General features: G+C 43.6%; 1 protein-coding gene across 2 annotated transcripts in view; it reads right to left on the minus strand.

The window, feature by feature from the left end:
- KCND3 (potassium voltage-gated channel subfamily D member 3) overlaps positions 1–24,123 on the minus strand; it is a 121,295-nt gene that overhangs the window by 22,490 nt on the left and 74,682 nt on the right. For both annotated transcript variants that reach the window (XM_059831247.1, XM_059831246.1), the window contains exon 2: positions 6,826–6,988. In XM_059831247.1, the coding sequence (XP_059687230.1) occupies positions 6,826–6,988 (163 nt within the window). The remainder of the gene's footprint in view (positions 1–6,825; positions 6,989–24,123) is intronic.

Genomic DNA, 24,123 nt, shown 5'->3' on the forward strand with positions numbered 1-24,123 from the left:
AATTAGTAACCGCAATAAACTTTACTACCATTTACACCCACTTCTAGTTATCTTTTTTCCTGACCCAGGGGATATATCCATATCTATTAATCTAGGCATAACCATATATTGCAGCTGGCACAGGGGTGTTGAGCTGTGTTCAGTATGTCAGCTGGGAACTACACAGGAGCTAAACTGCACCCAGCCTAATCGATTCTGCATTACTTAGGCAGAGTGGTAAAATAACTAGTTAATAAAGGCAACAGCAAAGAATCTGATCACTAGAACCCAGTTTCAAAGTAGGATAGGGCTTCCCAACGTTTTTTGGCTGAACATTTTGCATGGAGGTCTCCTTGACAAGGCAATTTCAGCTGGCATTTATTTAGATGTCTGGGATAAAGTGGGCAACATCAGCCGTTACAAATCCTACCAACTGTGCTACATAATGGAGCCATCTGGACAGAGGCTGCCGCACACAACCCGGGCTCCCAATGGGTGGGGAAAGGGGACACCCTCTTGCTGAGAAGACCAAGGGGAGACCCCGAGGGTGGGTTGGTCAGGTTCTTAATGCATTGCAGGCTGTTACCTGGTTATGACTGAGACATAACGTGAAAAGGCCTCAAGGCTTGACAAAAATGTAGAGTGGCTTCTGGGTACGTGTGGAAGTTATTTCATCTGGGCATTGGGCTGCTATTAACAACAGGCTTAATATTTAGATATATGGGCTTGCTTTGGAGGCTGAACCTGTAAGCTCTAGCTGACTGATTTCAGTCCTTCCTTTCAGAGGAGATGTCTAGTTGTCTTACGCAATTTGGGACCCAGGGAATTTGAACTAGCTGAACCGATGCAAAATGCCACTTTGCTTTCCTGGACGATATGAAAGAAAAGAGGAAAGATTCCTGGTTGGTTCATTTGTTTGTTTTTTTCCCCCTGAACTGTATGAGGGGATGTGACAAACACCAAACAGGAAACAGAGGAGAAAGAGGTTCCTATCCCAGCAAAAATGAAATCTCTCTTAAAAAAAAAAAAATAATAAAAAAAGCTTTTTTTTTCCCCCTGTCAATAACTGTTAAATATCAACAACAACAAAAACATATTCCACACAGATTCATTGCGGTTGAAAAAAACCATGTTTTTTAAATGTCAGCCAGCTCCAGTTTTAACCTTATTGTTTCTCTCTCTCCTTAAGTTCTCAACCCCATCCCCTGCTGGGAACTGAGTCATGTTCTGTCGCTGAGCTCTCCTTAGACAGCTCACAGCTTTGCTTGAGTCGCTTTTTCTGGCCGTTCTGTTCCACGCTCTGAAGTTCACTAACCCACCTCCAAAATTTAGGGTGTCAGCTGAAAAACAGAACATTTCAAAGCTGACTCCCCTGCTCTGTGGCAAATAAATTATTATAATGGCCTTGTTATTGACAGGTGTGTGGGCTGTCTTTCTCATGGGTATGATGATGACATAAATCTGGTATTAAGCACTCTTTCCACCACCATCTTCCCTCTTCATCCGCTCTGCTGACTGCAGTCCTGTTTTCCGTGCCTCTGGGAGTGACGGCTGGGTCTGGAACAGGCTGTTTCTAATGTGTCTCTCATGGAACAACCAGAAAGACATTTGTGTCCTTACTCTTCCTTCCTTTTGGCTTAAGCCCCTTTTAAGCATCTCCATAGTTACCTCTTCATCAGTCTGCGGAGTCATAGCTGCCTGTGTGCAGCCATCTCACGAGTAGCTCTTGCTGTCTGGAATAACCGTCCTCCATCTACTTCCTCTCATCAACTTCCATCTGAAAAGATACGGCTTGTCCCTTGCCCCTTCATTCCCTTCTTCTGCCGATACTGGCTCCGTGATTGAATGCCTTAATTCATCCACCAGGCAATGTGTCCACTTCTCTGCTTCACCTCATTTATACCACCTACTCTTTGATAGCCTGCGTTACCGTTTTCAGTTCTAGATCATAGTTTTATGTGAGAGCGGCTCTGCAAAATGATTTTGTCCTGAGTAGTCCTTTCCTTGCCTAAATCTGGGTGTTTGGTTCTTTCCTGGAAACTTATAGCCTAGAGGATGAAATGGGAAGTCTATTTCAAGACTTTTGCAGTACATTGCTTGTTCTCATAGGCTCAAAGGCTACCAGATAATGAAAGAAATTAACTGAACAGACTAAGAAGCTGTAGTCCTCAAAAGCATGTTTACTGCAGACCTGAAACCAAGCACTGTGATTACTGAAGTTTTATATTCGTAGATGACAGTTTCAGTTTAGCCCCTGTGAAATGCACCACTAAACCCATGCTAATCCCTTGGAGATTATCAGCCATTTCAGTATCTTTGGCTCATTTAGCAAATCTAACCATTAAACGATAAATGCACTTGAAACAGGGTTTTTTCCACAGCATCTGAGCATTTACATTTCTCCCTCCTCTGTTGTGCGAATGTGAGGAGGCACACTTCATTGTGTAAGAGGGCCCTTTCTGAACATTTGTTTTCCCCCAAACTGAGATCTAGGACGGCTCAGTTGGCTGAAGTTTAGCCCTGAGGGGGCTGGTCTAGAGCCCAGGTTGCTTTAGGCTGGTGTTGCTATTTCCAAACGTTTCAGCTGCCACTCTACTTCCATGTGCTGTCCCAAACGGCTTTAAATACGCCTTTGAGAACTTAGAGTCTTCATCTGCGTGGATGTTTGCGCGTGCAGGGAGTTGGGGCTAACAACCACATAGGCTTAACCGGTAATGCTGTATTGCCCCGATTACGGTATTTTTTTCTGTCGTACCATTTTTCCTTGCCAGTGCACATTGCTATTTGTCAGTCGTTGGCCTGAGCAAACTCGTATTTCTGAGAGCTCCTGTGCAGTTTATTGCCAACTCCTGTTTCCGCAGGGAATGGGACATTGGAGCCGATGGGGTCATACTGCTATAATTGGTTGGACTGTACTGGAGCAGTTTGGGGAGATAGCAAAGGGATCTCTAGTTGTCTTTTCTGAAGCATCGTTCCAGGAACAAAAAAAACAAAGAAACAAAGAACAAACTAACTTTGCTGCACTTAGCACAATCTTTCCAGCTGAGGGACCCGAGCTGATTATTTTAAAGCTGGACAAAGACAAGTGTCATTGGACCTGGGAGATTAAGGACCGACAAAGGCTCCCATAACACTTGGAAAAACACCTTTCTAGAAGTATTTTCACTAAGAGATGTCGTCTTTTTTTCTCCTTCTTTCTTCCTTTTTTTTGTTATCATTTGTGCAAAGACAGGGCCTTTGATTTTATTATCAGTTCTCCGCTTAAACACATGGGAATAAATTTGCTGGTCAGCAGCTAGAGTTTACTCAAGAAGGACCATTCTTGCAGGATTTTTGTCCAGTCTCCCACTCTAGAGGTCTATAGCATTCCTGTAAACCTTGGGAGAGCAATCTGCGCTTCTGGAATCTGTGCTGCACTAAGCCTAAAGGCCACATCTATTCTTTTCACTGCTGTATTACCTGGCAGTCACCATGCATTTCTCTGCTGCCCTGCTCTGGTGGGAACAACGTTGTGGCCTGGGGCTGTATTCGCTCAGTCTCTAACTTCTAAACAATCAACTGTTTTACTTTTTCTACTGCTGCTAAAGGAGCAGCCTTTCAGTAGCTGTTAGTAGCTGCCTCTGCTTTCTCTTTCTAGGGTTGAAAAGTGGGAGGTGTAGTCCTCAAACCAGCACCAGATACTTGTCTCCTTCTTGGTATTGCATCTATGCTGCAAACCGAACACAGCAAGAGAGAGACTCCAGCATTATCTGAATTACAAAGTCATTCTATTGTCAAGCCTTTTAAGTGTCAAATTCCCTTTTAAAACCAAAGGCTGTGACATTCACTGAAGAACAGCATCGTTTCAAAGTCAGGAAGGTCTATTCTTAGCACATCAGTCAAAAAGAAAAAAAAAAGTCTTTGGGGAAAAAAAACCAACACAATTTTACCAAAATGAACCTTGTCAGAAACGATCAATTCATCTTCCATTCAGATTGACCTGGTCCTTGCAGCATGCCAGAGGACAAAATTTGATGACACAGCACAATAAATTAAGATTGCCAGATCTCCTTGTAATTAATTCTCTTGCAGTGCAGTTTTGGCAAAGAATAATTTATCTTCAAGGTGATTAAATCAGTAGTGGTTTGGTTTGGGTTTTTTTGTTCCTTTTTAAGGAACATTTCTCCTCAGTTAGTTGAAGAATAGATGCTGATGAGTAACAGCCACCTCCCGGTATTTTATTCATGCTATTTAAATAGCTCTTCCTGCTAGACCAGTGCCTCCTCAAGTTAAGAGACAATGTTAAGGCTGAGCACATCATAACCCAGAGGGACATTGGGGCTGTGCTGCGTTTTCCTGTTTTCTGGAGTGCAGCCTCTCAGGAACCCCCACTGTGCTGGAGAGCCCACATTCACTCACACCCTGACCTTCAAATCTGTGAAAGTCGCATCCAGCCAATTTAACAGTCATACAGTACTTTTGCCTTTATTATTTCTCATTGGAAAACTTCAGTCTGAGTTCATAAAAAGTAAATAAATATGGTCTGTAGTGTAATCTTGAAACCTACTTGTGCATTATAGAAGTTATGATTCTTAAACCAAATAGAACTTCTCCTAAAGCATTTGTACTAATACATACCCTACAAATAATTTACTCTTCAATTAAAAGAGAAAAATAATCTATTTAGCACACTAGAAACTCAGGAAAGATGTCTGTGTTATTTCTTCAAAGCTGTGTCTTCTAAACTCTGCTTATAAGGAGCTTCTACTAGTGGGCTCTTCGTATTCAAGGACTGGGAGGGGGCAAAGAGCTTTTTCCAACCTTCTTGAAAAAGCCATGCAAATGTCTTTGTATCTTCAGTTAGATGGGAACAGAGTTTTAACTTATTAGTAAAACTTTCCTATTTCTGAAGAAGGGACTCAGTTCACTGGAGGGTGATGCTGGAACAAGTATGCTATCAAAGCAGATTTGTAACAGCCCTGTGTACGTCCTGACCATCTCCAGAGAGACTGTCATTAGTGTGCTTCTGTTTCTTTCATTCTCTTTAGTATTCATGCAGTGATGATCATGTGAAAATTACTCACACTTCTGACTTGAAAACTTTCTTAGCCCAGAAATTTATCCAATATCAAGGGAATTAGAAATTCAAATGGGGGGAAATTATACACTGTGTATGTCAATACAGCAAACCTTATAAAAGCCGCAATCAATCATGTCAGCATCAAAGGTGGTGGCACATTTCCTTGTCACCGAGTGGATCACAGTCCAACAAATAAAGGAGAAGGTGAATCAGAACAAGAAACTTCGGTATGCTGCCTGGAGAGAAGGACAGCCTCATCCGAAAGCACAGACTTGGAGTCAGTTCCGGAGCTGTTTTGTATTGTGATCCATGGTTATACACAAATCTGGTTTGTTGATTTGTCTTGCCTATTTATCTGCTGCCTAGGCTGTACTGTAACGCAGGATCTGTCTCTCGCGCAGTTTATGTGCCGTTTCAGTAGAACGAGTGCTCTCTCTCAAGGCCTTCAATTACTGAAAGGGGCTGTTGCACAGTCCCCTTAACAAACCTCTGCGTGAGCGCGCCAGTCCTTCCTGCGCGCTGACACCTGGCACGGTCCTGTTGCAAGTTAAACCCAGATACCTCATGCCTGGCTGCAGCCTCGCATTAGGCAACCCACGCTGAAAATCATTTACATTCATTAAATGAATGTAATGGTCCGTACTGGTTTCCCACTGTCCAGCTGCTGGCCGAACAGTGTGTGGTTCTGAGTGGACTTCCACTATGATGTCTTTAGATTTTTTTTTTTTAATCTATATTATGTCATATGACTAATCAGATAAACAACTCTTCCCTCAAAAACACCTCCCAAAATTACTGCAGTTTGATGTTTCATATGTACAATGCCAAACCTAATGCAGGTATGTGTAAAGCCCAGCAATGACTTAATGGAGACCGCAACTCATTCCTGCATGAATCTGTCTCTCTGCTACTCTCCTGATGTGTTATGACTGCCAAATTCTGTGGTTTTGTAGGTCTTGCATCGCAGCTCTCTGCTGTCAGCTCCCTGAGATGCAAGAAGTAGGCAGGGCCCAGATGCTTGCCTGAAGCAGAAATAGCACATCTTTCTACTACTATTCTCCATCAGGTCCCCTGAGCCTTGAATTTCTGGCAGGCAGCGTTCCATAGGGAGAAAAAAACCCAGACCTTTAGTTTGCAGTTGTTGTAAAAACTTGATTCTGGTTTTGGTGTAATTTAGCAGACTGAAATAGAGATATAATAAATCTGTTATACTTTCTCAGTGAATCAGTAAGCTTATGCTGGTAAAAACTGTTCAGATATTGGAATATTCAGTAATGCCCTGATGTTTCCAGGGGCTTTCGTGTATTCCCAGTGTTTTGTCTATGTTACAGTCTGCAGCTTTGAAGGAGTTTGTGTACTGATAAGTGTATGTTTCTGGGTAGGTGTTTTCAAAACTCCAGGGCAGAGAGAGGACAGGAACCAAGCAGTCAGAAAGATAAACAGCTCCTGTTAATGATGTAAGGGTTTATGTGGATACGTATATATTTATTTCAGATTGGTATGTAGCAAAGGTGAGCAATAAAAGCCCCGTTGCTCCTGATGTTTAAAATACACCGGTACACAGTGTGTGCAGTGAACTAGCTTGTGCCTGTACGGGTATAGGTAGGTAGAACTGTGCGTGAAGGTAAGCCTACACGTGTGTATGTAGATGGGTAAGCGCATGCAGGCTGCCCTCTGCAATGCTCAGAATTGTCACTGGGGTCTCGCGGGCCCCGTGGTGACAAGCAGGGGCTGAGATTTCCTGGCAGCTGCTGAGCTTCGGAGGAGGCGGCCGCGGGACGGCTTACCTTCTGCGCTCTCCGCTTGTCGGCTCTCTGGTTCTGGTGGTAAATTCGGCTGAAGTTGGAAACAATGACTGGAACCGGCAGAGCAATGACCAGCACCCCGCTCAGGGAGCAAATGGAGCCAAATATCTTCCCAGCAATTGTCTTGGGCACCATGTCACCATAACTAGAGGGGGACAAAAAAAAAAAAGGGAAGCCCCTCCTTCAGACAAGTGCAACGGCACCAAAAGCCTTTTCAGGTCCCCTGAGTGCGCAGCAACGTGAGTGTCCAGGTTGGACACTAAAGCTTAGAAATCCACCGTGCGAGCCACAGTTCATGCGGTGCTGTCGCCCTAGAGATGACAATTACACCGCACTTTGGCAATGAATTAAAGCTAAGCCAAAGAAAGACAGTCCTGTTGCAGAATAGATGTGCCAGTTCGGGCAGCTGCTGAGCACATTAAATTCGCGCCCTCGCTCATTTGGTACCTACCTCTCCATATAGATGAGCTCTAAGAAACTTAAAACTGTACGTCTGCTTGTGAGCGGGTTCATATATTTTCATCCCCTTGTATCCAGGTGCAAATGAGGACTGATTTACACTTCTGTTTCAAAACCCAGCAGTTTCCTTGCCATCTGTACAGTCAGATATTTGGGGTTCATTCAAAGTCTGGATTCAGTAAAGGGTGAATTTTCAGGGATAGGAGACCAGCTAAAAATTATTCAGGCAAACCTCTGCATTGGGTTTGACCCAGCAATCTTCATTAACAACTGTAATTTGTATGGTAAATAATACAGAACTGAGATGGAATAATCCTTTTTACGGAGATGGAAGATGATGCTGGTTTAGGGTGTGTGGATTCCACACGACAGAAATCACTACTCTGTTGAGAGCTTATTTACTGTTTGTGTTTTGACTTTCCATATTGCAAAAACTTTCTGCAGCAGTTTTATACTTAAGCTGGAATACCGTCCTTCTGTAAAGAAAACCGACGTGCTTTGCCTTATGGCTACTCACCAGTGCCATAAGAAGGAGCATGGCTGTTATTCCCTCATGGAACATACGGTACTGAAACTGCTCTGGGACTTGGGCACATGATTGATGGCGCTGGCTCACCGAGTGCTGCGTTAAGGCGAAGGTAATGGGGATTTTGAGTTCTGATTTACAGTTTGGCACGACACAATCCCCATGTTGCATCCCAGGTGATTGGACCTCTTAATTCTAACTGACTGCGCCATCACTCACGATTCCCCCACCTCGCAGCACAACTTCTGATATCCAGCAAGCAGCAGATGTTGGCAATGCAAATGTTGAGCCCCGCGTTCAGCAGATGCGGTGGTGAACTCCATGGGAGGCTCTCCCTCCCCTGCAGTTTGCCCTCTAGAAGTGACTTCAGTGCTTTCTCCTGCAAATGGTTGATAGGCAAATAAAACCCCATCCAGAAAGCTGGATGTGGGTTGCAGTGTGTTGTGATCGTGTAACAAAAAGCTCTTTTGTAGCTAATGCCTCTAGAGTATGACAGGAACACGATTAGCACAGCCACTGACTGAATGTACAGGCCTTGTTTCAGTGAGCCATTTATTACATGCTTGCATGCAAATGTATGTTAATATCAATATTCATTGACGTAATTTTCATCTGGAGGAAAGGGAAAAGCAAGCAGCCAAATAACAACAGATTTAAAAAACCCCCACTCTCTGATGCTGAAATGGCTGTGTACAAACCACCGGGGTACAGGAATTCCCGAAGGACTGAGGAGGGAGGACACATTGTACGCGGTGAAATCCCACCGCAAGCGGGTCTATGGGCCCTGGCTACACCCTGGAGTAGAAGAGAGGTCCTGGGCACTGCAACCTGCTGCAGTTTGCAGTAGACAGGGAAAGGATGCTGAAATTAAAATCTGGGCCTAAGGAAGACATCCCTCGTTTCAGGGGGTTGAAAGCTTGAGAGGCCCCTAGTTGTTGTCAGACGGTGTTTGAGATTTCCGTGCTCTTCTTTGGGACTTTCTGGTGTTTGATGTAGCAAATATGGAAAACCAAAATGATTTACAGTTGAGGTTTTATTTCTACCCTTGATGTCTGCATATGACCAACAAAGAGCTTTTATGGGAATAGAGTTGTGCTAAGAATGATTTACATCCAAGGGGAAAACCAAGTATTTCAAACCACCTTTTTTATCAGCCCAACTTCTTTCCCCCATCCAAGAACTTGTTGGTATGAGGGTCTCTGAATAAAAGCAGAACTCATTACACACTAACTGCTTGCTCCTGGGAGTCTCTCATGTGCTCCCCTTCTAGGCTCAGTGGCTAGCCAGTGTGACCAAGCAGCTGGGTAAAAGATTGTCATCGCTGGGCTATCACGCTCGCTTCTCTCCCACAGACTTTGTTTCAGGCTAAGTGACAGCTTTTCTTTGGTATTTTCAGGTTTTTGGTTGGGGTTTGTTGTGGTTTTTTTTTTTTTGGTGTAAATGCTTCAGGCTTCACTAGCTAAAGCTTAATTATCCCAAGCAGAATCTTTTTCCTGCCTTTACCTGCATTAAAACCCCTCAGAATACCTCAAATCGATAAAATGCTATTTATGTCTATTAACTTTTTAGCTGCTGCTTTACGCAAAGATGGTTTAAAAGCTCTTACTAAGTGACAAGGTCTTCTGCCTCATTTTACACTGTTCTAAAAAAAAAAATCTTTCTTACTTTTCTCCTGCCACCCCTTAACACAATAAGGCTGAAAATTAATCATATGCCTCAAACATGATCTCAGTGACCCGGAGCACTGAGAGAAAGCCCTTCTGTGCATTTGTAGAAAGTATAATAATAAGTGTCTGGCTCACAGTCTGACTTGTAGAGTTTTGTTCTTACACGCAGACTGAGAGTTACCTCATTACTTGGGATTTCAGAGAAGGTGCTTTAAAACACCGTCAAGAAAGATCAAACTGTCTTGGAGCGCGGAGGATTTTGCTGGGGAGATGTAGAACTTCATTTGCAAAACTATTACGAGAGAGACTGCGATGAGAAATTTTGCACTGGCTGGAGCAGGCTGCACAGGAACAAGACCTAAAACTTGTACTTCTAACACTGACTTCTGGATCTACCGCAGAGCCATCTGTGGAGAGAACACCGTGGGATTCGTCCCTCTCGGTTTGCGTGGCACATGGTGCTCTGCCAGCCGTGTTCCCTGGCTTTACTGGGCTGACCTTTAGTGTGAGTGATACTGATGTTTGGAAATGTCATAGCTTTTTGATCAGAATAAACCCCAGCTGGAGCTTGATCTAGATCCCCTTGCACTTAATGAGAGGCCTCTCTTTGACTTTGACTATGATGGGGTTTGGACTGAACCTGTAAAGTTGTGATTGTTCTACTCCTATATTGACATATGCAGCTACTGCAGTATTAATTGCTGGAGTCACTATTTTGGTCCTGGTGGTGCCATGAGGTACTAATGGCCACATGGCATATTTGTAACAGATACAGTGCCAAATAATCTCAAATATTGGATTTCAGTTAGTACTAATTGGGCATTTAAACCTAGAACTTCTTTTCCCCAGACTGGAATGCGAGAACTCAACTTTCCCATTAATTTGTTTAGTAAAAGGCAACTTGTCACCTAAAAAATTTCTTCTACAGAAAGTGCATTTTAAGTAATTCATCAATAATCTCATTAGAGCAGCAAGAAGGTAGAAGAGTTAGATAATGATTAACATTCAGAGGGTCTAACAGGATGTTTGAGCCTGTAATAAAACAACGGGAGGCTGCAAATTCAGTAGACACTTAATGTGACCTCCAGTAAATCATTTCAGCTTTCTCTACCTCAGTTCCGTATTTATGAAATGGCAATTGGTTACTTATTCTTTGCATGCTTGATTAAGTAGGTGCTAGGTTCTTCAGAGCAGGAGCTGCCCCATGTTCTGAATACACCCAACACCCAGCAGTGACCCCTACGTGCTACTGCGTCACAAATATCAATAACGCAAGGCAGTCGTACAGAACTCTGGAGTAAACACAGCCTGTACGTGGCTCCAGGCTTGTCCAGGGATAGGCGCTGAGCATCAGCTAGGTTAGATGTGGAACATGCCTGGAGATAAACATCTTTGCTATTTATTTTGCCAGGAATCCAGTTAGCTGGCCACAGATTCAGCCGGTTTTCGGTTGCTGAATTCGTTGCTCTGCTTACTGGCTGTGCCAGGTGAGATCCGCCTGCTGCCGGACGAGCGCTGGGGCGTGCGAAGGCCTGCGACCTTTGGGAAGAGCTGCCTCGCTGCCGCAGTCCCTTCAGGGCTCTCTCTGCACACTGACAGGGATTCTGGAGCCTCTACACACGCATCCCGTGTTTCCAATGAGATAGCTACGGTTTGTCCCCTTTTCTTCTCCTGGTGTCCCTTCAAAGCCCCATTTCCTAGCACAGAAACACTGTGAACAGAGACTCCTACCCACTGTACAAATAATGTGAAGTTGAAGCAAAGCCTTAAACAGGCAAACCAGGAAAAAAACAAAATAGGAAATGACTTTTAAGTGGTCACTCTTCAGGCTGGAAACGACTGTGAATGCAGAATTTCAACATTTTTTTTATTTGTACTGTGGCTTCTGTCTTCTTTGGATATAAAAGGGGTCATATGTCACTCACCCTAATTATCAGGTATTAGCTGTGACAGCATAATGTGCTGTTGTTTTTCTCTCTGTCAGTACAGAAATGTTATCAAATAGAGGTCACTGCTTCCGAATTCTGTTTTTAGCGGTAGAGGTGTCTGGACACTGCTTAGCTCCCCAGCTGGAGACAGCAATAAATAAGGTGCTGAACAGCTCATCAAATGACTCACCCTAAAAATAGACTTTCAGCAGCATCTCTGATGATCCCATCTCTCTGTGCAACATTCACAGCCCTACAAATAGGGAATTGTAGTCAAAAATCTGGAAGATCCTATGCTATAGGGACATTGGAAGGTGCTACAGCAGTAACAACTCTGTGGGGAGAGTGAAACAGCTTTTTGGAGGATGCTCTTTTCCAGCAGCCTTTTTATGTGCCAACTTTTCAGCCAGTATAAGGCATGCACCTGGGGAGGGGCTTACGGTTCCTACATTACTGTTACTGTATAGCTATTGTCGCCACTGGTTTCTCTAGATGCAGCGGAGACAAGAGTGCAATTGCAAATTGATAAACCTGTACCCCAGCGCCTTCCCTCCTACCAGTAAAAGACCTGTCTTCGGGCAGAGGGTCAGGTCCAGCACCCCGCCTCTCTGCGGAGCCGCCCCAAGGGAGGGCCGTCAAGCCCCCGGAGCGGGACACGCTGGGTGTCCTGGCGCACCCTCCTGTGCCCCCAGGCGATTTGGTTAAGGTCACAGTGCCAACGCAGGGACACGGGGACAGCTGGCTCCAGGGGCAGATGGTCACTGGTCATAAGAGGACTGTGCTTTTTCTGGCCGCTGTGTTTAAGCGGTCAAGGGACATTTCCTGCCCACTGGTGCAAAACCGTGTGGTTCTCGCACACAGCCTATGAAAGCTGAAATATCACATGGAGGATGGAAACAGAAACAATGCTGCTTCAAATGATTTAGTATTTCTGCCTCATACTGGCATTAACAGCTCTTTGAGAGCTTCTTTATCTCTCTAACCTTTTGCCCGGCACAGTAGAGTCAAAAGAAGATTTCACTCCAGCCTGTAAGCTTCTGCTTTTAGGACAATAAGGACAGAATAATAATACTATGTACTGTACAATAGAATATGATTTTGAAAGCCTTTTGCATGAAAGAGATAGAATAAAGCATGGAATTAGCATGTAGCTTTCCAGGTGCGAGAGATCCTTTTCTATACTGTGAGCAAATCACTGGGCAATGTTTTCATTTGCACAAAGGAGAAAAAAAAGTCTAAAATTCAGCTAGAATGTTTCAGTTGCATTGCAAGGCTGTGTCTGTCGCATGTGACAGCTCGGAGGAGCTCATGTCCCTCCATTTAATAGGTACAAGTCCAATGTAATCATGCTAATGCTGCTTTGAACCTCCAGTGGAATAATGATCGTGTCACTTCCAATGATGCAATGAAAACAAAAGCAAATATTACTCATTCCTTTCTTGGTTTTGCACATGACGAATGAACAGGGAATTAACAGCTATGGTACGGGGGCTGGGGATAGTTAGATCTTTTGTTTTGGCTTTAATTCACGGTTCCTCTGCCACGTTAGCTATTTCATCTGCCTTTCTGGAATTACCCCATCAAAACCCACAGCGCTCCGGAGCACAGCGAGCTGCTGCTCACGTGTGCCATTTTCCTGCCCGGTTGGGTTTTATCCTGTCACGTATTCGTACCTCCAGGTATGCAAAGCTGCTGGTGCCGTTTTCAGCAGAGGCATACAAACTTTCACGTGTGATGTATTAAATTCCTGCGTACTGGGAAGGTGGGAGGCGGGCTCTGGAGCCGCTGCGGCAGTGATACCGTCTGATGGGCTGAAGGCAGACATGCAACACAGAGCCAGTGATGGAATGCTCCCGAAGCCTGAAAGCCAACTTTGTCACGGGCTTGTTTTGTGGCCCCGGGAAAGACAGGTCCACTTCCTATCTGATTTTTCCATGTCCGTAAGGGAGATCAAGATGTTTTTCAGAGCTGCCCAGACAAGTGTTGCAAGGATTAATTAATTAATGATGGCACGATATTTTGAAAATACAGGAGAAGTTTTTTGAAGTGTTTTGGCGACCAGCCTCAGTAGTCCGTGTCCATAAGGACAGTCTGGTATGTTAATGTCAGCTTTTAAAATATACTAATGCTAGAAGGGATGGGAGGCACTGATGAATGCCTGACACGTGAGGAGGCTTGTGGTGCCTCCTGAAAGAGCGTGCTGTAAACAGAGCCATAATGGCTTTGAAGCAACAGAATCTATAAACAGGCTGTCGAATGACAGACTTGAACAGCAAATCAGCTGTGTCCGGGGAAGTACAGAGCCTATTTCATGCTAGGATTCTTTTACATTAAATATACTTATTTTCTGCCTTGTTTTGAGCTGGGCAGCTCCCCAGCTGGGTATTCAACTTCTGCAATCTCCGGCTTGGGTTTACACTACTGTTTTCTTTTTCCCTGGCATATTTTATTTGTTAATGTTTTCATGGATGCTTTCATCCTCCCTAGATATTCTGCTGAAATTACATCCATCGGCCAAGCTGCGAGGGATGAGTGCTGTAGATGCATATCAGTGCTAGCAGCAGAAGCTTATCTTCAGGGCTCAGATTCGTTTTGATTTTTTGTCAAGCTGTGGCCAGCAGTTACTTAGTAGGGATTTTCCAGGTAATGTTGCCTTTTTGATTTTGTTCCAGTTTATAAATTCATATTTGTTACTGAGTTTTGTATAACAAAAGGACTGAGAGATGTATCTGAAATCCTGAAGAAAGGTCTGATGCTGTCAGGCCCTTTTCTCATACTAACAGAAGTGCATGTGCAATGAAATGGGAAGATAGGACATTTAAAACGGAGAGGGATTTCTGTACGCTGCAAGAAGTTATCTCGATGGAACTCACTGTTTCAAGATCCTGTGGGGAATTTGCTAGAGATTCAGGAAAGGACTGGTCAGCTGTCTTGTTATTAACACCGAGACCATGTAGTTACATCACCCAGAAAGGTGATCAAAAAGGATCACTGAGGAGATGCAAATTCTGTTGCTTCTCTAACAGTGAGAATTGGAAAGCGAGGCAGCTTATTGCCTGGTGACTCGCTCAGGGCGGATCTGTGCTTCTGGGTAGCCCCTACCAACCCTCACCAAAGCCGAATTATGGGATTAGATGGACTTGGGGTCAGCTGTAGCCTGCTCATTCCTGTACTTGTACAGGAAAGGTGGCCTAGCTGAAGGTCTCTGAGAGCAACTGGTAGCATAAGTATTCCTTACAACAACTGTAGGTGCTGCCCAGAGGAACGGGAATGTTTATGTAGACTGAGGAATAAACTGAGTAGGTTATTTAATACACTGAGGGTTGAGAATACTTGATATGTGCATACACTGGTTCCATTTATTCTTGCTGGCTTGGATCAACTTCTCAGCCTGTAGGCAGTTAAAACAGATGGTCTGAATTTGGGTAACATTCAGACCTTGAGTTGAAGCTAAAAATGGAATTTCATTGGCAAGGAAAGTAGGTCAGAAAGCTAAAGCCCCTAGTCCTAAAATGATGAAAGGCTTCTAATCAAGTGTTCTCTATTACCATTCATTAAAAGGAGCAGGGGAAGAAATATTTATTAGAGACCTTTGAACGAGGGATTACAATGGGAGTGCGAGCACCCTCCTTCCTGCAAGGAGACCTGCGTGTTTGCAAACCTGTTCTGGTGTGAGAGATGGAGCGACCATGAACGTCGCTCCCTGAAGTCCTGCGGGCTGGATTGGAGCCGCAGCAGGATGGGAGCGGTTTTCCTCACGGGAACATAAGCAACTTCATCTCCTGCTTCGGTCCCAGCGGTGCTGAGAGGAGAGCCTCTTTGCATATCCTCTGTTAATACCTTTCACATTAATAATCCTTTCCACGCTAATGCTGTCATCCACCTGACTCAGGTTCTATAATTTCATCGCCTCTGCAAGTTATGACTTGCACCATATCTGACACTTTCAGTCAGTGATTTCTTTGCTCTTCGTCATGTGCAAATGTGTGCCACCTGCTAGAAATCTTTCTTCCTTGTAGCCGATGGGGATTATGCAAAGCGAATGGGGAACCTGTACCAGTCGACACAGTGGTCCCAGTTCAGCACAGTGTTTCAGCCCTTGCTTAATATTCAGCACATACTTAATTCCTGTTAACTGAAAAGGTGATAACGTGCTTGTTCAAATATTGTTTGAAATGGTACTAAGGTGAATGCTTGTTCTTTGCATTGGCAAACCCAAGCTAATACACTGTCATTACTCCTCTCCCTTTCCCCTCCGACTACGGCTGGAAATCGCATTCCTTGAGTGGAGGATTGCTTGCATTTCAGCTCTGCCAGCAAATGCAATTTTAGAGGTAGCGTTAGAGAGCTCCTGTTTGCTCTCCCTAAATGGTAGATGTGGACTGTCTGCCTTGGTCCTCGGCTGTCACTGTCACAGTAGCAGGTAACAAAAGTCAGGACTGAAATCTGGAACATCCCCTTGGTCTATATAACTCAGAAATGGCGTGTAGGGTAATTCTCTACTGCTTAACAGACATAGCATTTTACTATGTCCTACACATCTCACTAAGGAAAAATAGATGTTTTCTTTTTTTTTAAGATATCTCAGGTTTCTCCATGACCACTTAATAAAGCATTAGCTAGTTTTTCACAAAAAAAAAAAAAGAAAATGTAAACTGTTGATTTAACAGTTATTCAGAGAAAAAGAGGAATTGACTTCAATGTAGAATCAATATAAGAAAAGCTGACTTTCACTTTGCAGAAAATACCTCCAGTCTTAGCCCCACACCTTGCTGTCGTTTATTCCTAATGCTTATTCATTCAGCTTTTCAGAGGAAGCTCTATTCCTTTTAGTTCTTGCAAAGCTGATATATCTAGCAAACAATGATCTCAGTTTTCTTTTGCCTCATGCATCACCAAGTAGCTATGCTGTCATGTAAGTTTTTGATCCTCAAATCTCAGTTTCGGTAGTGATAGATGTAGCAGAAAAAGCTTTCTTAGATTTTTTTTTTCTTTTTTTTTTTTGTTAGCCTGCTGAACTTAACAGCATTTTTGGTTAGACAGATCTTTCTCCAATTGACAGAGTTACTTTTGATTTGAAATTTACTGAGAAGACTTAGCAGGAAACACCAAAGATGTTATCTGGGCTGTTACTTTTCTGAGCAGAAGGCGACTGTAAAGAGGAAACATTTCAATGGACTCCAGGACCAGTGGGTGGTGGTGGTAATTTCACACTATTCTGAAGTTCTCTGCACTAGAGAATTTCAAGTGAAGAGCAACTGCTACGTGTTGATGCACCTCAAACCCTCCAGCAGTACTGATCACACCCTGGAAGTCTGCATGTGTTGCAGGGCAAGTTGCAGAATAATGGAAGAGTCCGACAAGAAAAGAGTCAGAATCTGTTTCCTACACTTGTGTTTGGAAAACGGTAAAGGTCCTTGCTTCCCTGAACCAGGAAAGGTCTTTTTCCCTTTTTTTTTTTTTCTATTCTAAGCTGCAAATTCACAGCCGCGTGGTAACGGCAGCGTCAGGGGCCTGTGCGGGTCTTTAGAGCCGCCTCTTGCTCGAAGCGGGTCTATTGTCAGCAGAATTCAAAAATGCATACATGTTCACAACAAGTTACTGTTTAGCTCTTCAACTCACCATTATCGGTTGAGGAAAAGCTCGCTTTCCCTACCCTAACAGTAGGGATTTATTGTCATAGATGAGCAAAAAAAATCCATTTGATTCTTTCTTTCTTTTCTGACAAAAAGCCCACCCCTTGCTGTGTATCTCCGTATCGTGGGGTTTTTTCCCCACGAAGGTGAAAGTATGATGTTATTTTCAAGGACTCCTGCTTCCTTGGTAATTGAAGCTTTTCACCCTGAACCTGACAGCAAATTCTTCCTCGGTCAATATTTAATTTAATTTAAATTCTAATGCGGGCACTAAGACTCAAATCCATTTGTAAGAATCAGCCCTTGTGCTGGTACAGGGCAGTCACCGGCCGCGGGTTCTCTGCGGCCCTTAAACCGTAGGGCCGTGGCACGCGTACGGGTTGTAATGAGGCACTGCGCTCTGGTCGTCTTGTTTGTCTATCTATTTTATTTCAGTTAACCTCAGCTGCATGCCGGCAAAGGGAGGTCCGCAGTGTCAGTTCTGATGCTCAGAGGTGTCTTGCCTAACCGCTTGTGATGAGAACACGCTTAAAGAAGTTACTGTACAGACAGTTACTAATTAGTTTATGGTTTAGCTCTGTTAGCATTTTACTAGTATGTCAGTCATTACAATTTGTCTGTGAGGGAACAGAGGTGTATTTTATCCAGCACAGAGCACACACCAACTGAGATAAGGCAGCTTTACAGCCACCCACTGCTGAGCGAGCCCTTCGTCTCAGGTTTTCTTGTTGTGACCTGAAGTAATATGTTTAACCTTCGTGTTTTCTACAGCCATCAAGCATCAAAAATACTCAGGAAATATTAGGAAAATGTCCTGAGTATTATTGTCCATCTGACCGTCATCCGATCCAGGCATCTGGCATGTTAGCAACTGAGTGCTTCTCAACAACACACGCTTTTTAAAAAGTGTTTGTTTTAATGGAAAATAAAATGTCCCAGATTAAGGCATTATTTATTTCTGGCTGCATACACTAAAGGCCTTTTAAATTACTTCATTCATTATTAATTCAAGAAGAATCCTCATATTACTTGGAGTGAAAACCTTATACAATTACCTGATAATGGAATCCATTTTTTAGCACCTTAAAGCTCTCTGTAAAAGAAATCTTTTCAGAAAACACACAGGCTGGAAAGGGTGGTCAGTGCATTGAGCAATCAGTCTTTTCACCTAATAGCAGGGTTGAAGGCTCCCTGCCCTGTCTTAAATTCTTAACTGTGGTGTCAGCTTGAAGGAAATCCTGGGTTTTTGCTTTCATTTTATCCTCATCTTTTTCTTTTCTGTCTTTTTAAGCAGCTTGAGCGTCCATGCTGGGCTGTGTCACATTCAAAATGATACACATACTGTGCATTTTAATGAGCTGCTAACACTGATTATACAAAAAGCAATCTCAGAAATATTTACTGAGTAAAAAAAAAAAGCGCCTATGGGGAATTAATTAGCTCTTTAAGAACTGGCTTTTTGAAAGCCTCAGATTCTGGAAAAGTTGAACGTGGAATAGGAAGCAGTTTCAAAAGAGTTGAGGAAGAAAAAGGAGTAAGTTGTAATGGAGTATTACACATCCCAGGCATCTCGGTACTGGGCAGAAGATGCACTGGGAGCTGTATTTGTAATTGATTCACACTCTAAAAGCTTTCTGAGAGGAATGCCGTGCAATGCCTGGATGGTCTGCAAAGTTTCTGTAGCCTTTCTGCAGGGATATTTGGCTAAGTCGCAGAACCGCAGAGTGGCTGAGGTTGGAAGGGTCCTTGGGAGACTGTCCGGTCTAAGCCCTGCTCAGAGCAGCGTCACCCAGAGCGGGTTCTCGGGGCTGGGGCAGTCGGGTGGTCGACGTCTCCAAGGATGGAGGCTGCGTGGTCTCTGTGGGCAAGCTGTGCCACTGCTCAGTCACCCTTGCAGTAAAAAAATGGGTGAATACTGTCGCTCTGGAGGCAGTTCTCCTCGTGCCCTGTTTTTCTTGCTACAGGATTTGAAGTTTTTCCTCTGTGAGGAGGTAGCTGTGCTTTAGTCCTGGGTATGGTAACACACAGATGCACAACTAACTTCTTTCTCATAGTTGGTTTTTTTTTTAACTTGCTCATCTCCTTAGAAGCTTGATTCCTTAATTATATTTAAGCACCTAAGCTCCTCTGTAAATAATAGTTTGAAATATTTTATGTTTAAGAATAGCTATAACTCTGTAAATTTGCATGGAATTACCTTTCCTGATCAAAAGTTCTATTTCAACAGTCTGGCAATTATGATCAAATAGTCAAGTGCATAAAGTATGTCAGGTTTATGGGAATGAGAGATGTGGCACAAGGGAAAGGTATATCTCATGTCTAAAAAATAATGAGCTGTACGCTTGTCTCTACATCCTATTATTTCTATCCATAGAATACGGACCCTAATAAACACAATTTCACAAATATATATTTTTTTAAATAGTGTTGTTGGAAACTCATTTCGTTCAAGGCAATGGAAAGTTGCATACAAGTTCCAGCTAGTTTTAGACCTATCTGATTAACGCTTCCTTTTCCTGCAGATGTAAAATGCTCTCCAAGGGCTGGATGTTACCTAATATCCAGTGGTAATATCTTACCACTTCTGTCCCTTCCAAGGGAAAGTGATCTAATAATGCAGCATTTGTCATCAAATAGTGACATATGAAAGGAATTAAGAATTTACTTGGATCAGGCATACATTGTAAATGAAAGACGTATTTCAGTGGTAGAGAGAATTACATGAGCATCGAAGTGATCATGTTGCAGAGAGCACTTACAAGGTCTGCAGAAACTATTTGAGGGCAGGCTACTCGAGTCCTGGAAACGTAAGGGGCAAATCCTTGTAATAACGGGTTGAAAGGCAATCCGGAAATTCCGATGTGGAACTGGTCCTTGAAGGATGACTTGGTGTGTACAGGGTATTAGTAGAGATCAGAAAGATTAGAAAGGAGTTTTCTTTATTGCCCTTCAGTAAAATCACAAATAATACTGCAGTTGTTGTGGAACTGGGTCAGGGGGTGGGAAGGCAGCACGGGTCCTGGACCTCTCTTTTGGCGCGCACGAGCCCTGATGCTGAGGAGCCGGGAAGAGTGCATTTGTAGTGCAGACTGTCTCAGCCTTTACTTCTAAACAAAGCAGAATCAGAGTGAATTGAAGACTTGTAGATATGTATTTCAATGCTTTTACATGCAGCAAGCACGTAGTGCTTGACTCTGTCCTTTCAGCCTTGCGTTGCCTGACTGCTGGTGGCTACGTTCTCATCCACAGACTCACCTGACTTGTGAGCAAAATTAGAACTGACGTAGGGTTAGATTTACAAAGTTAATTGGGCTCATAAGAGGGATCACTGAAGCACTGGTGCAGGCCTAATGCTATTTGCATCTTTACACACCTAAATAATTTTGTAAATCTGGCCATAGACACTACATATGACTCTGAAATCCACTCTGATTTTAGATCACGTCAGGCAACCTAGCCAGTAGGAACAGGTTCACGCTGCAGCAGAGGCACAGTCTGAACATTATATGCCATGAAAAATTGGGAGACCGCATCCAGAACCTGTGCCTAGCTCTGCTAACCAAAGCTGGGGTGTTTCCTCTGCAATGCAGAAGACTGTCGTTTGGCGTGGGCGTGCTTTGTTCTACCTTGGTTTAGATACTTAATGATTTCTTCTCCACCCCCCTTCCTTTTTAATGGTCTTGTTTAAATAAATATTAATGCCTCATCTTTGAGCAGGTGCAAACCTGTACTCCAGAAAGACTGTATTATGGTTGCAGAACCATTATCGTTTCCCTATCAATCATACTCTCATTGGCTCCTGGGATGTAAAGAGCACCTGTGGCTGGTTAGCTATAGACTTTATTACAAGCTAGATGACTTCAGCATTCCTTGCTCGTAACCGTGTTCCTTCTGCTTTCTTTTCTATGCATAAATTTTGATTTTTTGGAAGCCTTGAAATAACTTTTTTCCCCTCATTTTGTGACTCTGTATAGCAGAAAATAAAAATAAAGAATAAACCCCTAAGAAATACAGGTGTCCCTCTGCGAACCTACTTAGCGCAGGACAGCAAAAGGTTGTCACAGAAGACAGTGAAAACAAATAGCTTTTTCTTACGCTAGCTACTCTTTTATCTTCTTTTAATAGTGCCTTACTAAAAAAAAAAAAGGTGTTTTAAATACTACACTGCAATACAAAATTTACTCTATGAAGTGTATGACAGACAAATCAGAGAATCTTTCTGTTCTTGCTTACATAGTTTTTTTTCAAACAGAAGATGCCATGAGCCTGCTCTGAATGATCCCTTGATTTTATTCCGCTTCCTTTGAGAACAGCAGCCATGAAGGCACAACAGCGTTTTCTAGACTGAGAGGATTTACTCTTGGTGAGCTGCAGGTCTTATGGATAGGGACTGTTCTATGGATTTATATGTTACAGACATACAGACTCTTCTAGCCCTGCGTGTCACATACATGTGCATATGTCTATTGCAGGTTCCAAAGCAGCTCATGGATCAGTCTAAACTTGGAGCAGAAACTAGTTTCACTCTTTGGTCATCATTATAGCAGTTGACGAGGTGGGTGGCGCGTGAAGCTAGCCTGGCAGGACCCTGATGAAAATGGTCCTGCCGAGAATACCAGCGTACACTTTGCTTGGCTGTTCTGTGTGCGATTACAGGATGGCACAGACACAGGTACCCACAAGCTGCTTTCCAGTGCAGAAAATGGGATGTGAGGAAACATGGCATCCCTTCCAGTGATGGTTGGTAGCCATGAGCTTCGCTCTAAGTGGTCACCTGGAAGCCATAAACTGCTCTTCTGGCACCTTTCCTCATCCCTGCCCCTCGCTGGTTGTCCATCTGCACTTGGAGAGCCAGGAGTTCAGGCTCTGGGATCCATCTTTATCTGTATTTTAGAATATCTTACCCATTTGTTCCTCTAAGCATGTGTTAATATTAATAACACATAGATAATTTTTCTGAGTAAGAAATCAAATTCACCTACGTGCTGCCAGATCTACGCCTCCAGGGAAGTGTTCTGAGTCTAGAGCTGGCTGAATAATTCTATTCTATTTCAGACTCCTCTTTCTTCAAAGGCAGACTAAAGGAGCATGCTCACGAATATCAGTTTCCCTTGAAATGTTTTGGATTTTTGTTAAGAAAAAAAAATAATCCAAACCGTAAACTTTTAAGTGAAAGCAACAAAAGCCAATTGAAAACATAGGCTTGTTTGTGCATAGTTCAATTTCCCTTGTCCGTATTTGATTAAAAACTCTGCAGATTTAATGTGATTTTTCTTCTAAATAGAAAGAAAAACAAGAAGAAAAATAGCCCTGCATGAAACTCCCTGTTATTTTCTTCACCAGTGGAGTATTTTATCATCCTGAGCAAAAATTAACTGGAGTTGTCGAAGTTTGCCAGTGATTGATAGTGTCACCTTAAATGTTACTAGTCAAAACTTGTTTTCTCCTTTTTCACTCCTCCAGAATTCAGGTAGGCAGTTTGCCAAAGTGTAAAATTCCCTTTTGTGCAATTTGAAGTCGGCAGCACCAGCCATGTTGTCGCTCAGAACATCACATTGGATTAGAGAAGGGGGACCGGGTCCCCGGCGCAGGCCGTGCGTGGGGAGGCAGAGCCCGCCGCCCGCCTGGCAAGGGGAGCCGGCACCAGCAGGACGGCGCTGGCGGAGCTCTGCCGGGCGCCGTGACAGCGGGAACGGGGCTGTGCTGGGGCGGCGGTGAGGAGCGGAGTGGAGCAGGGGAGCGCGCGCTCCTCTCTTCATCTGCCTCTGAAGAAGCTGAAGAGTGTTGACCAACTAGAAACACAGGTCGTGTTTTTCTGGGGCTGCAGAAAAGCTCCGGTCAGTGGTGGAACTGGAACGGTGTCGTCCCATGGTGATGTAGGGCGGCCTTGGGACGGGTGACCCCGGGCTCCGAAACCCCCCAGCCTGGGGCTGCTTCCAGGGAGCCTTGCAGGAATCCGCCCATCCCTCCCAACTCTACTGGGACTGGGCAGCATCTTCTGAAATGTCTGCTCACCTGTCCATGCGTTAGTACAGAAATCTTTCCTCTCCTCCCTGTCGTGTGTCACGGGCAGGTTCCGACAGTACCACACGCGACTGAGAGCGTGTGTGCTTTACGTACAGCCTGACTTCTCTTATCTGGTTTAGCTTTGACCTGCAGAATTGTGTGCTAATGTGTTTGCTGCAAGATTGTATAATGTGGATGATATTCTTCTTCTCTGGTAATGCTCAGAAAGTTGATTTTGAACTTTTGGCCTTATGACTATGTTTCTCCCAGATGAGAAAGCAGACAGCTTGTGATGAAAATTAACTTGCTAATAAAAATAATTAGTACACAAAGGGACAGTCACCAAAATCAAACCCTGCTTTGTTTCCCTGAGTGTGTTTAAGTATTGCATGAATAGAAACAGATTATAAGAATAAATCATTTGTGGTCTGCACCTTGGGACGAAGCTGAATGATGGTTCTTGTCTCTGTAGATACCTTGCGTCCTCTTCCTTATATTTTATGCATTTAAGCAGCCAGATCTTTATGGACATTCATAAGTATTTCGGGAAAAATAAAAGACTGGGATGTCTGGTCCATTTTCTGTCATCACTACTACATAGTGAAATTACCATTTTGCAGTTCCCACCAGTAAATCTTTTGTCTAGTCCTAAATCCTCCGTCTATCCCTTCCCGTCACTGTTTGCAGAGTTGGTAAATTCACAGCTTCCCTGTCAGCGGATTTTATTTTCTAATTTCCTTTCTGTCTTGCAAGATTTTTCTCCATTATTTGCCCAATCTGAGATTCAAGCCATCATCTGTTACTTCATTCCCATGTCTCTGTGAAGAAGCCTTTCCTTTCCGGATTAGTACAGGTAGTTAAGGCACGTTGTGTTTACCCCTCAGTCTTCGTTTTCTCCATGATATTAGAGGGAGATGCCTGGAGAAGAATGAGCATTTCTGAATTTGCTGCTTGTGATATCTTTTTCTTCCTGTTGCTACATATGCACCTTGAAAAGTTGAGCTTTTCCCTGTAGATATGACACTTTGAATGCTGAGTCTGAGTTGATGCCTTCATAA

This window comes from Gavia stellata, chromosome 30 (genome assembly GCF_030936135.1).
Source record: "Gavia stellata isolate bGavSte3 chromosome 30, bGavSte3.hap2, whole genome shotgun sequence".
Classification (NCBI taxonomy): domain Eukaryota; kingdom Metazoa; phylum Chordata; class Aves; order Gaviiformes; family Gaviidae; genus Gavia; species Gavia stellata.